Raw genomic sequence first — 16,055 nt, forward strand, 5'->3', positions numbered from 1 at the left:
CACAATCAAGTAGCTGCCAAACGAGAACCTAATCTTCTTTACTTTAGCTCTTTACAACTGAAGTTCCTCTTCCATGGTTCTAATACGCCTTAACAGCCCATGAATGACTTGCTTGGAACGATCGCACATATCTGGGGCCCACTCTCACAAATCACGCCGTTGACCTCTCTGAATCAGTTATGGAATTGGATAAAAGAAAAGAAAAAATTAAAATAACCAAAAGCATCATAAAACTCACCTCTTATGTGCCGCAAACATAGAACCTTATTCCAGGGTTTAAATCTGTCCGCGATGTCCTTATTAGTGCCTCTTTTTGACATTTACAGTATCTCCCCAACACAGGTCCTCCACGTTAACTTAAGGTCGATGTCTCACGCCTCATCTCAGCACCACCACTGGTCTGGGTTACAAAATTGGGAAGGCGCTAGACATCTTGATAGTGAGTGAAAACTTGTGCCTCATGTCCTTCTTTCCCTAACTTTTATCTCTTGGATTAGATCTATAGAGAATACAACAGGAGTGGAAAATTTGGATTCATTTTTTAAAAAGGCTTAAATGCGGTTTTGCCCCCATGAACTATACCATAATTGTCAATTTACACTCTTGATTATTTTTTCGGTAAATTAAGGATATGAATTTGTTAAAAATAGTCAATTAAGTCCCTACCGTTAGATTTTGACTAATTTTATCCATTTCTCTGTTACTCTTCCCACATGATGTGCATGCAACCCCTTTAAGAAGGGCAAAATCACCACTTCACCCTTCACTTGTCACTTGTTGCTGGAGAGATTGGACCAGCGGGATGGGAAGGGGAGAGAGAGGGAGGGGTGGGTGTGGGTGGCAGCTAGGGTGGGTGATGGGTTGGGATTTTTCGCTTTTTAAGTTTCAGATTTATGTTATTATTATGGTGTTTTAAATATTTTAGTTTTTAATAATAATAATAATAATAATAATAATAAATTTAAATAGTAAGTCGCATGAATGACACGTGACTTTTTAGACAGAAAAGTGAATGAAATTTGATAAAATCTAACGGCTGGGTTGAAATTGGCTATTTGTTTTTCTTCAAGGACTAAATTGGCTGATTTTTTAATTCAAGGAGTTAATTACAACAACTGTCATAGTTCAGGGAGTAAAAGGACTGAAAACCTTATTTTCTATTTGTATCCCCTTTGTATATAAGTATATATATCCCTCCTAAAGAGAAGAATATACATATCAGTTTATCTCTAATTACTTTTGAGTAGAAATTTTGTCTAAAACGTCAACACCCCTCTTTAATTTTATGGATTGTTATCACTGGATTATGGAATAAATTCCATATTTTCCAAACAACATATCTATCTATAACTTATCATTGTGTTTCCACTTTGATTACATGTGACAACTTGATAATAAATTTCTAGTGGACTAGCGCTAGATTCGAAATCAAAGTTGCATAAGTGGACATCTCTATTGCTTTAGGGAGATTCTTTTTTGAAAAAATGTGTTCCCCCAATCCTTGCATTAAACTCAAAGTAACGACATTTAGAATACAAGTAGCCATGTAAACCAAAATGATTAAGTACTAGAAGGTGAGCTCGCATCATTCTCTAATCCTCCTTATAAAAGGCAACCAAAGTGAATGACCATAAATTAAATTATTTACAGCCATGAAGAGTTACAAGAAATAAGAAGATTTAGAAAACATCAAAATTGAAGTAGAGGATAAAAATGGAGTGTAAAAATGGCCTCCGAAATTTTACCATGTAGCCTTGATTTTTACTTTTACTGCCAATTTTATATGGCTATTTGTCTATCAATTTTATCCGCAACGTTGGAAATTTTTTATTTATTTATGGCCAAATGTCACAAATGGTATCTCTGGGTTTGCATAACAAAACGACCAAATCATCCAGTTCCCATTCCTCTTCAAAATTGGTCTAGTGTAGAGAATTGACATGATCAAGAGAAATGGAGAAACAACGAATGCCATTACCAAAATTGTCTATAATACAAAACGGATATAATCATTTTTCCTCCATATACACAGCTCTCAACACTCAAGTCACTAGTCTCCGACAACAAGTAGTAACCATCCTTCACTCTTACAAAACAAAACGGGAAAAAGAAAATATGTACGCGTTGTGATTTAGATTATCAAAAAGCCAAACAAAGATCAGTGTAGGAATTTCCTACCTCAAGGAACAAGACCAAACTGAGAAGAATGATATGCAACGTGTCTAATGGAGCTACCAAGGGCTGAGGAATCCTAACATATTTTACGCACATCGGTTGGGCATATCATCCACTGTGATTCTTCGAGAAGTTACCCTCCTCAACCATTGTAATCAATGAAGCTGCTTCAAGCATGATATGAATCCCCATTTTCTCACTTACTGCAACGATCATATCACAGAGCTTTAGACTGAGAAGGCATAATAGGCCATTTCATTACCAACATCCGAGTAATACTTGTTGTAGTTGAGGTATTCCCAAAAATGAGAAAGTCCAAATTTCCCATGTTTAGGTGACTTGAGGTAACAGAGGTGCAGTTCTTTCATATTCTTGTCAAACATTTGTTTTATTACGACCACCTGCAAAACAAATGCACATGCATGTTATCGACAGGTTGGTTCTTATTTTAAAACTGTTATTTAAGAGCAAGAGTACAATTGTTCATTTTAATGCTCTACACTACTAATTTTAAAATCAAACAGCACACATCCACCATAATGTCATTTCCGAAACCGGATGCACACCAACCCAGCATGCTTACTTAGGCAGCTCAAGTAACAGCGAGCTGCTTAGGCTGCCATGACACATGAATGCATGTAGATGAAAATACACACAACACAATACCCTTCCCTTGATGACTCGGGTGTTCTTGCAAACATATATTATGCTTTGCATTGTAGGCACACAAAGATACAAAAATTCCGAACAAATTAAGGTTTCCATGTTGAAAGAAAAACGCTGCAATATTATATACCATATTGGGGACCATGTAGATATCGGTTTCTGTGAACCGATGAGAACACCACCCACAAGGAAATGACTTTTTTGAGGTCAGATTTTTATTTTTTCAATATACACTCCATAGACTATATGACGTGAATTAAGCAATGCCCCTGATGACAATCCCCTTTACCAATAGTATTGCAACCACTACCCCTCTATCAATGCCACAGCCAGAACACTTTTTACAACTTCTGCCCCATAGATCAAGTTTATTAGTTCTCTCAATCACTTCTTATTGTGACACAAGCCCACAAATCAAACATATCATTAGGGCTCTTGTTAGCTTCTAATTCTGGACTTGGTTAGTTTTTTACCAGCATAGATGTGTACTTCACATTTTGACCTTGATTTGGATCTGTAGCTATTTGGGTTTTCGGAAAAGAAATAGGTGGCAATGGCTGTGATGCAGTTGGATCACAACCCATAATGGTAGTGCTTTCTGGTGACAGCAGGCAAGCAGCCACTTACATTCCTTAATCAGCACACAAAAGCAAAGTAGGAAGATGGGATTCACTTATGAGATACAAGGAATAAGAATCCCATTCCCACAACGTTTATTCAACACAAACACAGGGTCAGGTCATAGAAGTATGAAAAATATGTCTGCTTTTGATTTAGATTTCTTATTTTCAGGAAAAAAGAAGGTATATTTGGATTTCTAACTGCACAAGAAACAAAGGTGTCTCAATATCCAACCTAGCAACACTCTTGCCCTTTCACCTCACTGTCATTGTTGCTTCCATCTTTACTATAAATGGCATTCCTAGTTAAACTTATATTTCCTGAACACAGTTCTTTACAACGTTAAAGATGTGAACATCACCTGAGATATATTGATTCCAGAAAGTCTTGCAATTAAATTCCCTTGACTTGTTCCCACATCCCACATTTCCCTGGTAAGACACGACCTGAAGTCAAGAGCACACTGCAGAATGCTCTCAATGATCCGAGCTATAGGTCGTGTTTCATCAGAGAGGAAACATCTGCAAAGGTTAGATTCATGGTTAACAGAAAATCCAAGGTAACAATGTAATGTCAAACCACAATCTGGGAAAGAACAAGTACAAACAAGATATTACAACTCAAAAGGATGTAAAATAGAACGTGCTCACACACAGCACACACTTGGAGCCAATCTTTCACTCATTTATTTACTATAAGTGAATAAGAATCCTTTTCTTTTACTCATTTATTTACTATAAGTAAATAAGAATTCTTTTATTAAAAGAGTTAGAAAACATAGAAATTAAGAAACATGTGACACGCATATAACAATGGTAAGAAAGTTTATAGAATGACCCACTGAACTTACATGTCAAGCGAATCTATTAAATATGCCAGATGTACAGACTGAAGATCCATCATATCCTTGACCTACAGTAACCAAATGCCAATTTAAGATCAAGAAAACAAAAATGATTCATTATAAATGAGTAATTATATGTCTCATCGAAGTTCTAGAACAAAAGGCATACCAGAAGTATTTAGAGTATATGGCGCAAAGAGACATGATATGATTCATAAAAGTCTATCTGGCATTTCATCTGTGAGACACCACTTTAATTAAATAACTTTCCAGATTTACTCAACAATATTAATACAATCTTAAGATAGAGCAATCTAATCAATCTTTTATGTAAATTGGAATCTAGATTTTCTTCTCTTCTTTTCAAATAAGTTTTTATTTTTATCGGAATATTGCATCACAAACAGATACCACCTTAATATCAAAAGATCTCCAGCATGTCCCATCTAGAATTGGTCTGTGCCAGCAATAAACCATATACCCGCAGATTTATAGAATTTATAACCTCCCTTCTAGTTTGACCTAGCAGCAAACAAACAAATTTCAAAGGCCTTGGCGATGATAAAATAAACAGTTTTGAATTTTGTTTAATGGTGGGGAAAACAAATGTAGGAGACATTGTTATTCATTGCGCAGGGCAGGCTTTGGATGATTTTCATCAAACTACTTGCAACACTGGAATCAATCCTTTGATTATTCAAAATTGGCTTTAAAAATTTCAATGTTCCTGTCATGTGGCAAAAAATAGCATTTATTTTAAAGAGATCTCTCATCGCCATCAAATGCAAGGTACTTCAGCCATTACATGAGCATTCAATGGAACATAAACATGCCAAAAAAACATGGAATTTTGTACAATGAATTATGTAATCATTTCAACTCAACTTTCAGGCTTAATTGTATGAAGACTTTATAGATCAAAATAGCAGGCTTCAAACCTTATGCTTAAGTGAGTATAGAAACCTGCACCATGATACATGTGATAGCTGTGACTCCACATATTGCTGTAATGTAGATACAAAATGATTGACCTGGTGCCTATGCATAGATCAGAGAGTCAAATAATAAACATAATTTTCAATTAGAAATCGTAATTCTAGTATTTGATCAAAATTAAAATTCCTGTGAGGAAGTTTGATTGTCAGAGCAGATAGTCATCAAATGTCTTTCCCTTTACTTTTCATTCTAGGTTAAAGTTAAACCTGGCAGAACTAAGACTACCTGATATACAGACAAAAAGACTATTCTTTGATCAAATAAACAGTTGTCCCTATTATTCCCAGAGCTCCACCCCAACATCTCACGAAAAGAAAATCATTAGATCAAACTTCTCTAATCTGGCCAAAGAGAACAGAAATCCACCGAAACACATCTCAAGACATATGGGGAAGAGGACATTTCAAATGAATCTGTTCTCATTTTCCACAACAAGTAGAAAATTTGTTTCCTGCACATCTCACAAAACACATCTTTAATTAGTCAGAAATGAACCCTGCAACTGTCTTGCGGCTCTTCCCTATTTCATTCTCCTTTTTTCCCCTGTTATTTCCCCCTTTTTTGCCCATATTGGGGGCCCAATAGGCCTGCAAGAGTGAGTCCTCTCCTATCCTACAAATCCCACAGCCTTGGTGAATGCAACATTCAATCCCAGGCCCCTTCTAAGATGACAAGAGACCTAACTAAATGAACTGGCAGGAATTAATAATTTCCTTCCACAACTAAAACAGCCATTGATTTTTGTTTTCTGGGTAAACGATTGATTTTAAGAGTCAAAGGGGGAACATGATAATCTTGAATAAGAATGTTAGCAACTCCTATTCTGAGGTCAACTTACGCATTTGTGAACCAAAAAGAAATTCATTAGAAACATGTTATAAACTTTAGGTCATTTTATAATCATAATATCTTTTTTCTCTAAACTTTATCATTACTCAATAAAAAACAAAGTAGATGCAGCAAAAAAATGAAGGCAAAACATCTGAAAGGATGAGGTGGGATGAAAAGTTCAAACTTACCATGCCAAAGAAATAAAAGTACAACGAGAAAGCAAACGTCAGCAGAAAACAAGTGTTGGAAAACATAAATCTCTGAATCCAGATGTGGGAAACTAATTAACAGATATAATTAGGATTACAGTAAATAATCCCAAAGGCAGATACACTGAGAGCAATAGCTCCTAATTCACCAAAATTAAATTTAAAAAGGACCAATTGCTCAAAGTACCTCATCTTCACTAATGCATTGAAATGACTCACTTCCCTTTCATTTTGTTCAGAGTCGTTATTCTGACTAATTGAGTGCACCAAATCCTGCACATATAAAGTAAATTTTAGTATCCTTTGTGCGACAAAAACAAAAGGATCACGTGAATTACCATGCACTTCCATGAGCCAAATGCAAATCCAAGTAAGTTTGTACATAACCCAAACCCTTTATTTTTCAGATTTAAACTTCAACCACTTCATCGAACACTAACTTATGTCGTCAAATCTCAAAAAATAAAAAAATTCCTGAAAACTACATGATAAAGCTTTTCCTCAAAAGAAATGGAACAGTATGGTAAAAATTTAACAAATTTTCTTGTTGACATTTCAAAGTCAACAGAGAGTTCAAGAAGAAGAAAAAACAGAAAATTACTTATGTTAAGGGCATTAAAACAAGCATTTATGCAGTCTGAAACTGGGAAAAAGAAAAGGGGTAGTTAAAGGAAAATCATGTAGCAAAACATCATTATTTTCAACTATATTACAGAAGACTTATGTCTCGGCAATCCTTAATTTAGTTCCGAAATGAGAAGTTAAATCAACTTCAAAGAACGCCCTATTGCAAACCAACAGTAGTTAGTTCTCTTGCCAGTGAAATATTTTTACTGTTGTACTGCTTAAGATTCAGAAGAATTATCAGCTGGTAAAAGTGCAACCACATTTGAAAAAGAAACGTCAAATCACAAACACAAAGCACAGAAGGGTACAAAAAAATGAATCCTATATGACCCAGCCTCTATCACTAAATGATATCTCACCCCCTTCTAGAAGTTAAAGCTTCAGAGCTCTAGCTCGGCAAGAGAAGTTTTAGGATGGGGGGAGATTAATAAACGCCTACACTAAGGGGCTGTTCGGTAACGTTTTCAAGGCCCCGTTTTCATTCTGTTGTCATTTTCTACCAAAAACGCATTCGGTATGTCGTTTTCATTTTCACTGGAATTGTTTTCCGAAAACAAATTCAAACTCATGTACAAATACTGAAAACACCAAATTATCGTTTACATTTTCTACCCAATGTATTGGTCGGATTGCTTTCTTTTTCTTTTCTTTTCTTTTTTCAATTTTTAGTTTTTTCGTTCCACTTCATTATTTTATTTTTCTACACCAGTGTATATTAATTTTATGATAAAACCATCATATATTATTCAATTTCATGTTTATGTTTAAATATTTATTTTAAACAAAAGATAATATTATTTTATTATCTAGGTTTTTCTAAAATAAGATTTTTTTATTATTTTAATTATACATTATTATTCTCAAAGTACACATTTTTCATTGTTTGTAATAATTTAAGCCTTTAAAATTTCAAAATTTTTCAAAAATATATTTTATAGGACAGAAATTAGCAAAAAATATACTTGAAAAATAACTCTCAAATTTTTATTCTCAAATTGTCCTACCATACACGTTTTCACTAAATTAATTTTCTGAATCTGTTTTCCAATTAATCTACCAGAGGCATTTTCGAATCTTTAAACTGCAAATTCATTTTCTTGTTCTCGTTTTCATTCTCATAAAATATTCTCCAAAAACGTTACTGAACAGGCCCTAAGCTTTTAATCAGTCAAAGAATCCATACCTTTAATTGGCGCCATACATCAGTCAATGAGAAAATAGCAAGCTTCACTTGTATCAGAAAGCTGAATATCTCAGCATACATTTTCAATGCACTAGGACTCAAAATAATACTGATTGGCCAGTCTACTCTATAACCCAAACCAAGAAAATTGAAGGAATGGACTCCTGCATCATTGACAGGTAAAATATTAGAGGGTGGAGAGACAGAGAGAGAGAGAGAGATGACAGAAGAAATGCCAAATGAATTTTAAAATGTGTTTCAAAATTCCAAGCATAACCAAATCTGAAATGAACAAAAAGAGGGGATGCACTAAATGCTTTTTTTTCGACATTATAAACTTATTTGAACAACAATCAATTGATGTGCCAATAGATGATGAAACATTGTGAACAACAGTATAATAATATACCAATAACAGATGCTGAAAGAGGCATTGCATCATGTCCTTTCATGTACACAAATAACCTGTCCTTATGAGGGTCACGTTCACATGATGACCTCTGAACTGATGACTCAAGGAAACCTTGAATTTCTGAAAGTCTATGATCTGCCTCTGTAACACACCATTTCTATAATTTCCAGAAGAACAAGAAAAAGAAATAGAGTCAGACGGTACTATGACGAATCAGATACTAGTATTGAGTAATGACATGAAATGATTATTACATGATGCCAAAGGGACATAATAAACAAATCTGCCCAGTCCGCTAGTTCCATAAAGTGGTATCGCCGCAGAGCCAGTAAATGTTCTTGCAAATCAAATCCTTCTTCAAGCAACTTAATAGTTAACTTGCTGACATACTTATATCTAGCATTTTTAAGGATAAAATCTCTCTTCCAATGGCAACGACATGAAACAGACACACAACCTTAAAATTGTTAACAAGCAATCAAGCACCAAAACAAAGCACACACAAACTGATAGTCATAAAATATTCTATTGAGGCTGTGCCCAACCAAGCATAGACGAGCAAGAAAAAATAACCATAAACAGAACCAGATGAATCTTCCTTCTACTTAATGCACAGAAATAAGGATACTGAAGCATGATTTCCTGCAGAAGGCATTTGTCAATAATAAAATCAAGTGGTATCTCAAAAATTTCCGACAAGCTTTGTCCGTGATCTTCAACTCTATTAATGACAGTGTCACTGAATCTACCAAGCAAACTCTCCCAACAACTACCACCGGAAACATTTGTTAAATTAGCATTTTCTTGGTCGTGGTCCTTTGAGTCTGAAAATGGAAGAGAATCAGATACTTTGGTTTTATCAATCGAGACATTATCCCCACCAAAATCTTGTTTCCCAAAGCGATCGCTCTTAACACTGGTAACAGAGGCATTGGAGTCCATGAGCCCTGCAGGTAGCTTTTCCAGACACACCTTAAAAGGGTCTTTTATCAAAGAAAATTCAAAGCAAGGCAAAGAATGACCAAATTCCCTTCCGTATCTCTCTCCAGGCTCGGTTATCAGGTGAAGTAAGTTATTCTTTGTCAACATTGGATTCATGCTGAGAAAATTGTTATGGGAGTTAACTTTCCACTGTTGTAATGTAAATAAATCTGAAGAAGTATATGTCACATTTTGAGGTTGATCCTTGCCATAGGCTTCTTCAATTAAAGCACTATTAGTCCCAACTCTTTTTCTGAAATATGATGTGCCCTCCTTTAAGGCCTCTGGTATTCTTTCATTCACCTTTGAGGGAGAGTCCATTGGATGTGACCTTCGACCATCTTTGTACTCTTCATCAATGGCAGAATAACTCTCAAAAAGACCACCTTCTGGCCAGTCCTTATCAGATAGACAATCTGCAAACTGAACATCAGACATAGCTGACAAGTTTGATTCTTTTGGTTTTATGGGCACAGATATTTGACTTGTAAACACACCTTTATGATGAGAATGTGCTAGGGCATCTCTTCTTTCACAAAGTCTACTTTGGTCACTTACTATATGGCATGACTCTTCACGTACATGAGGCTTTTGCAAATTATCAACAGGCATACTCATTGAAAAGCTTAAGGCAGATAAATATTTTTGTTCCATCCCAACAATATGATTGGGAAGCTCAACCATCTGCTCAGACACATTTTGCTCTGCAGAAGTACTGTCAAATGAACATTCAGATGACTCGTAAGAATCCGTGAGATCAGATAGACCATCCCTTGCACTTAACTCACCAGAATCCAAATCATGAACCCTGAGAATTAGAGAAATCCAATCATTCATGAAGCTGCAACAACATTTGGAAGGAAAGAACAAGAAACAGGATAAAGGAACATATGTATTCACCAACACACGGTATGAAGAACCATGCATGCAGAAGCGCAACAGTCATGTAGACAGCATACACATACATACACCTATCCACACAGATGGGGGTGGGAGGTGGGGTGGGGGAGAGCGAGAGAGATTACCCATTTGACTCCCTTTTATCATTTGTTGGAGAAGGAATAAAATTGTCATCCAAAACAAATAAACCTGGGTTGGTTGAACTCCTACCACCATTATCCAAGAGAACAGGCAGTGTACCTGGTCGAACTACCTGCATAAATAAAAACAATCATATTAGAAAACCAGATAACAACAGAAACAAGCATTGCAGCAAAACTGTATGAAAGCAGGTAGACATGAAACATATGTTTCTCTCATTCACAACCCTGAATCCTCCTTGTAAAGAGCAGAGTTGTAGATGAATGAAAGAGAGGCACCTATAAGCCAGGACATAGTTTAAATTGAAAAATCTATAACACTGAATTGAAAAATCAAAAGTGGCAAGTCATAAAAACAAACTGAGTAAAGTCTACTTCTATCAGCACTAACCTTGTCACTTATGAAGCATCTAATTATACAAAGGTATAAAACTTAAATCAGTTTATTAGTATCTTGTTCTGCTTTGCATCTTAGGTATAAAAGAAAAAGGGAGGGGGGGTATATATGCACTGCATAAAACCAATTTGCTCATCATAAGCAGAGTTTCAACCTCACAGCATTATAGGTTACTGCAAACCAGCAGCATACCTTTAAAAAATTATAATAATAAATCAGAGCGACAGTATGGTATTTGCATCTGAAAAGAATTAGTTCAACCTAGGACTGTAGTGGCATGAGCTATTAAGAGAGAGGAATTTGAATGTAAGAAACCACCAAGGCTAATTGTAATTTAAATACAGACAGACTCTAATTATGCCTAGGAATGCAAAGGCATCATATCTCTACATTGACCGGAAACTGAAGAAAATGCTATTTGCGTTGCATGCTGCAACTAAGAAACGAAGACAAAAGTATATAAAACTAATTAGAGTTATAATTGCATTATTTTTTTGTACAATAACATAGTTTCTATATAAAGAAACTAAATTATCAGAGTGGATGACCTGTTGATATCTGAACTCTAATTTCGCTGAAAGATTCTCAAGTTTTTCCTGCATTCTTCTGTAATATCTGTCCCTTGAAAGTAACATGGCCTCTACATTTCCTTTTATAAATGTCAATGGAGACGAATAATATGGACAATTGCCCGAAAATCCAGTCCAGCAGGGAAGAAAACCCTCGTAAGTATGGTCAGTATGGTCGTTAGTGGCAACAAAAGTACACAATTCAAGCAATTTCACTAGAACTTGCAGCTGCTGACCAGCTCTGACAAGTGGAATCAAGACATCCTTCAAAAAACAAGGAACAGAAACTCCATCTTGTTCCTGAGGCACAAATGGTAACCATGAGAACTGATATGAAGAAGAGAATCATGTATTCAACGAAAACAGAATTTAATTCCAATTTTCCAATATTAAAGGTAACAGCATTACCCTAATAGTTGCCAATGGGAAGTCAATAGAGATGTCGGCTTTACCATGTTGATTTGGAGATAGACTATCAGCATATTCTACAACAAACTCCTTGTAAGGGTCACTAATCTCAGCTTTGAAAATCCATGATCTAATAAAGCCACAATATGGTTCACATGTACGAAGAAAAAGAAATTTGAGTAAAGGACGATGAGCAGGATCAGCAACCTAAACAAAGAATAAATAAATTTGTCAATGAGTGTCCATTAGCAGAATTTAACCTTTTAAAACATTTATGTTACTAGACTTTTTTATGTCACTGCAATGTCCATTACCATTAAGACAATTACAGCCATGTGAGGGGATGCCATAACAACAAACTTGAAAAAAATAAAAATAAAAATAAAAAATAAAAAAAAGGAGGCATTCCATACTAAAATTACAAAGTTTCATGTTGGGAAAAGCAAAGTAATCTGACCAGTAATTGAGTATACAGATATGAGAGTAAATCCCCTCCTCTGTAGAAATTACAAAATTCCAAATTTGCTTTTGTAATCAATTCTTCAAGAGAGGATACTAAGAAACAACTGGAGAATTGATATAAGTTGCATAAGTTCGTAAGGGCTTCAATCTGAGTCCTCAATTCCTTTGTGTGCAAATAGAACTCCAACAAAGTAAATTCAGAATACACTACACTGTTCAGACATCCCACCACAGAAGACGAACACGAAGAGCGCCTTAAACCCACTGATGCATACAAGGTATCCAGTGCACACATGTAACCTTCCACAACCTTTCCCACCGAAACAGCGAAAGCGTGATTAACAAGACTATATGGAGGGCACTGTTTCACTTGAGCTTCACCATCAACATGGTCTTCACTTTCCACATTCAAATTCGAAAAATAGTCCACAAATTTCCGGAGAAGAAAGACAAGCAAACCTGAGCAGCCAATGGGCTCGAGAATGTTTCCCAGAGCATGAGTGCTTGAAGACCTATTCCACAGACTTGGAATCTGATGGAAGGTCCTATCAGCCGGGTCAGAGCAAAATGCAGCAGAAAGCTTCTGGATGCTAACAAGGGCCGTTTCAACTCCTTGCACTGCATTCATCGCCAACCGCACCAAACTTGCCTCCTGTTCCCAAATGTTCACAGTTTTCTTAAATTAAATACAAAAATATTTTCCTTCAAAATTCAATTTTCCATAGAAACAAACAGAGAACTTGGAAAATTGATGGAATTTATGGATGAAACCCTAAATTGAGAGAAAGCGGGACTTACGGAGACGGTGGAAGCATGGTAGAGGGAGTGAGAGGAAGAGGATTTGGGGTTTCGAAGATGGAAATTTCCGCTTTCGGATGGGATCGATTCCCAGGTAGTTGGAGGAAGCCATGGATCTTCCAGGTTTAGATTCTCAAACAATGAGGATGCGAAATTGGTGTCCATCGCCATAATCTCATTCGTCTTCTTCCTGTGTGTGAGTGAACTGGAGAGTAGTAGTAGAAATCTCTCCAGAGACTCAGTTACCCCGCCTAAGCTATGTATAGGCAACAGGAGTTTTAAATTTAAAATAAATTAGTTTTCTCCTTTCTTTTATTTCGTCAGAACTAGTTTCTTTTTCTTTTTTCTTGTTCTTTTTTGCACATAGAAAATTCTAGGGGTGACATTTTAGACCGAAAAACTGCAAAAATCAAACTACAATGAAACCGCAATCGCGGGAAACCGAACCATATTTGCGGTTGAGGTTACGGTTACGGTATTTAATTTTCAAAACTTACGGTTACCGCAAACCACGACTAAATTTTTTAAAAAAAAAATTTGCATTTTTTAGATAGCATCGGTGCTCAAACAACACAACGGGGTCTTTCAAATCCACTCACCACCACCAACACTTGAGTTTGTAACTTTAGTTTGTAACATTGGTGCATTGCATCGGTGCTCAAACAACACAACGGGGTCCTTCAAATCCACTCACCACCACCAACACTTGAGTTTGTAACTTTTTATTTTTTTATTTTTTGAGGTCCTTTCCCATTGAAAGGGGTGATAGCATATTAAACTCACACACACAACACGGATGCTAGGACTCGAACCCAGGACCTTGCCTGAGGGAGTAAATATTTCAAACCACTACACTAGTGGGTCCTTTGCTTGAGTTTGTAACTTTAGTTTGTAACATTGGTGCATTGCATTTTCCTTTTTAGTTTGTAACTTTAATTAACTTTGAATTGGATTTTTCCTTTAGGTTGTAACTTTAATTCATTTTGCATTGCATTTTTCTTTTGTTTTATAACTTTAAATGATTTGGAATTGGAATGCTTGAGAAGTTGAGGTTGTGAATGCTTGAGAAGTTTAACTTTAATTTGAATGCTTGGAATTGTAACTTTAATTTTCTTTAGGTTGTGAATGCTTGAGAAGTTGGAGTTGTGAATTTATTTATTTAGGTTGTGAATTTATATTTTTCGGTTAAAGTATGCTTGAACTCAAAAGGCTTCAAAAAAAGCATCAAAATTAGGCCTAAAATGTGGAAGATTAGATTTTTATGACACAAACAAAACTTGCGGTTTTAAACCGCTAATTCACGGTAACCGACCGCTTTTTGTGGTTTACCACTGCAGTAAACCTCAAAAAGCGGTCAGTTTGCAGTTTGAGCAAAAATTCTCACTTACCGAATCGCAACCACCCTAGAAAATTCTAGGGAGACAACCTGATTATGTAGCACATTTCGGGCTTGTTTGTTACACATCCTTGGCTTGGATTGGCTTGGCTAAAAGTTAATCTCATGTTTGTTGTCATTGGTCCTAGTATTAAGTGGGATTAGTAATCCCAGGCCCACCAAAAACACATTCTTAGGTGTTCTTAGCTAAACCCATTTGAAAATGAGGGACTACTAGTCCCGACCAAAGCTCTGCAACCAACTCCACCAAACTGCCAACGGCAACCACCGACCACCCAAACGGCAATCACAACCACTGACTATGGGTTGCAAATGGCGATGGCAGGCAGCAAAAACGATGGCAGACCGCGATGGCAGTCTGTGTCGACGACGATAGACCATCACATCGGTTGAAGCTGTTCGACAATTTATCTTTGGGTATTCATCAATTTGCTTTGCTTCTGCCTCTCTCTCAAGTTTGTTTTTGGATGATGATTTTGACGTGGGCTGTGCATTTCTGCCATGATTTAGGTGTGAGCTCCTGCCTCTCCCTCAAATTTGTTTCTGCAAATTACTTACCACACCAAAGCTAAAGTATCTTAACTGGGTGATGTTTTTAGATGGGGTAAAAATTAGAAGAAGAGAGAATATAGATAGAGAAGAAGAGGAGAAGGAGAGAGCATGGAGAAGAAGAGATGAAAAAGACGCAGAGAGAGGAGATGAAGAAGAAAGAGCAGAGGGAGAGAGAAGAAAAGTATAAATAAAAAAATAAAAAAATTCATTTGCTTTCTTTTTAAAATTTAAAAAATTTAGTCCTAGTCTAATTGTACACCAAACGTAGTATTAGGCTTTCCAACTTATATCAATCCAAGACAATTTCAGTGTTTAGTCTAGTTCATGATAGTCCAGCATACAAAACGACCTCGAAGTGGGGCCTATATTTATTAGAGATGTGCTACACAAAGGATGTGGAGTGGCCTAGTGGTTCCCTTTTCCCCTTAGAGCACTTCCACCCTAGTATAAGTGGGGCCTATTTATTAGAGATGTGCTACACAAGGATGTGGAGTGGCCTAGTGGTTCCCTCTCCCCCTTAGAGCACTTCCACCCTAAGGCCTCGTTTGGTTCACAGAACGGATTTGAGGGGAAATCACTTCCCATGTCATTTTCCAATGGATGAGAAATGGAGATTCCATTCACATGTTTGATAATTCTGGGAAAGTAATCAAGAAATACCACTTTATTTCCTTTCACATGTTTGGTTTGTGTAGGAATATAAAAAAATTTTGTCTAATTTTTCAATTATACCCATATAAAATCAAATAAATAAAGAATGCATTTAATTCTATATTGTAATTCTAAATTGTTAATGGGGACAATATGGTCATGAAAAATGTGTATTTAATGTTGGTTCATTTTCCCAAAACTTTCTTATGAGGAGGAAAACAAAACCGAAGTGGGGAG

General features: G+C 36.1%; 1 protein-coding gene across 2 annotated transcripts; it reads right to left on the reverse strand.

The window, feature by feature from the left end:
- Positions 1-1,954: 1,954 nt before the first annotated feature.
- Positions 1,955-13,478, reverse strand: LOC117631116. 2 transcript variants are annotated; one of them, XM_034364072.1, is made up of 14 exons: positions 13,220-13,478; positions 12,417-13,073; positions 11,960-12,166; positions 11,531-11,851; positions 10,571-10,698; positions 9,193-10,353; positions 8,819-8,960; positions 8,562-8,721; positions 8,153-8,316; positions 6,530-6,615; positions 5,245-5,344; positions 4,313-4,374; positions 3,824-3,983; positions 1,955-2,576 (listed from the first exon to the last, which is right to left on the reverse strand). In XM_034364072.1, exons 1-14 carry the CDS (start codon positions 13,388-13,390, stop codon positions 2,403-2,405), a joined length of 3,693 nt encoding a protein of 1,230 aa, XP_034219963.1. In that variant the 5' UTR covers positions 13,391-13,478; the 3' UTR covers positions 1,955-2,402. The 2 variants fall into 2 exon arrangements, with proteins under 2 accessions (XP_034219963.1, XP_034219964.1); XM_034364073.1 differs by lacking the exons at positions 1,955-2,576; positions 5,245-5,344 and having other exon boundaries at positions 3,872-3,983.
- Between the last annotated feature and the right edge of the window lie 2,577 nt (positions 13,479-16,055).

The sequence above is a fragment of the Prunus dulcis genome, chromosome 6 (assembly GCF_902201215.1).
Source record: "Prunus dulcis chromosome 6, ALMONDv2, whole genome shotgun sequence".
Classification (NCBI taxonomy): domain Eukaryota; kingdom Viridiplantae; phylum Streptophyta; class Magnoliopsida; order Rosales; family Rosaceae; genus Prunus; species Prunus dulcis.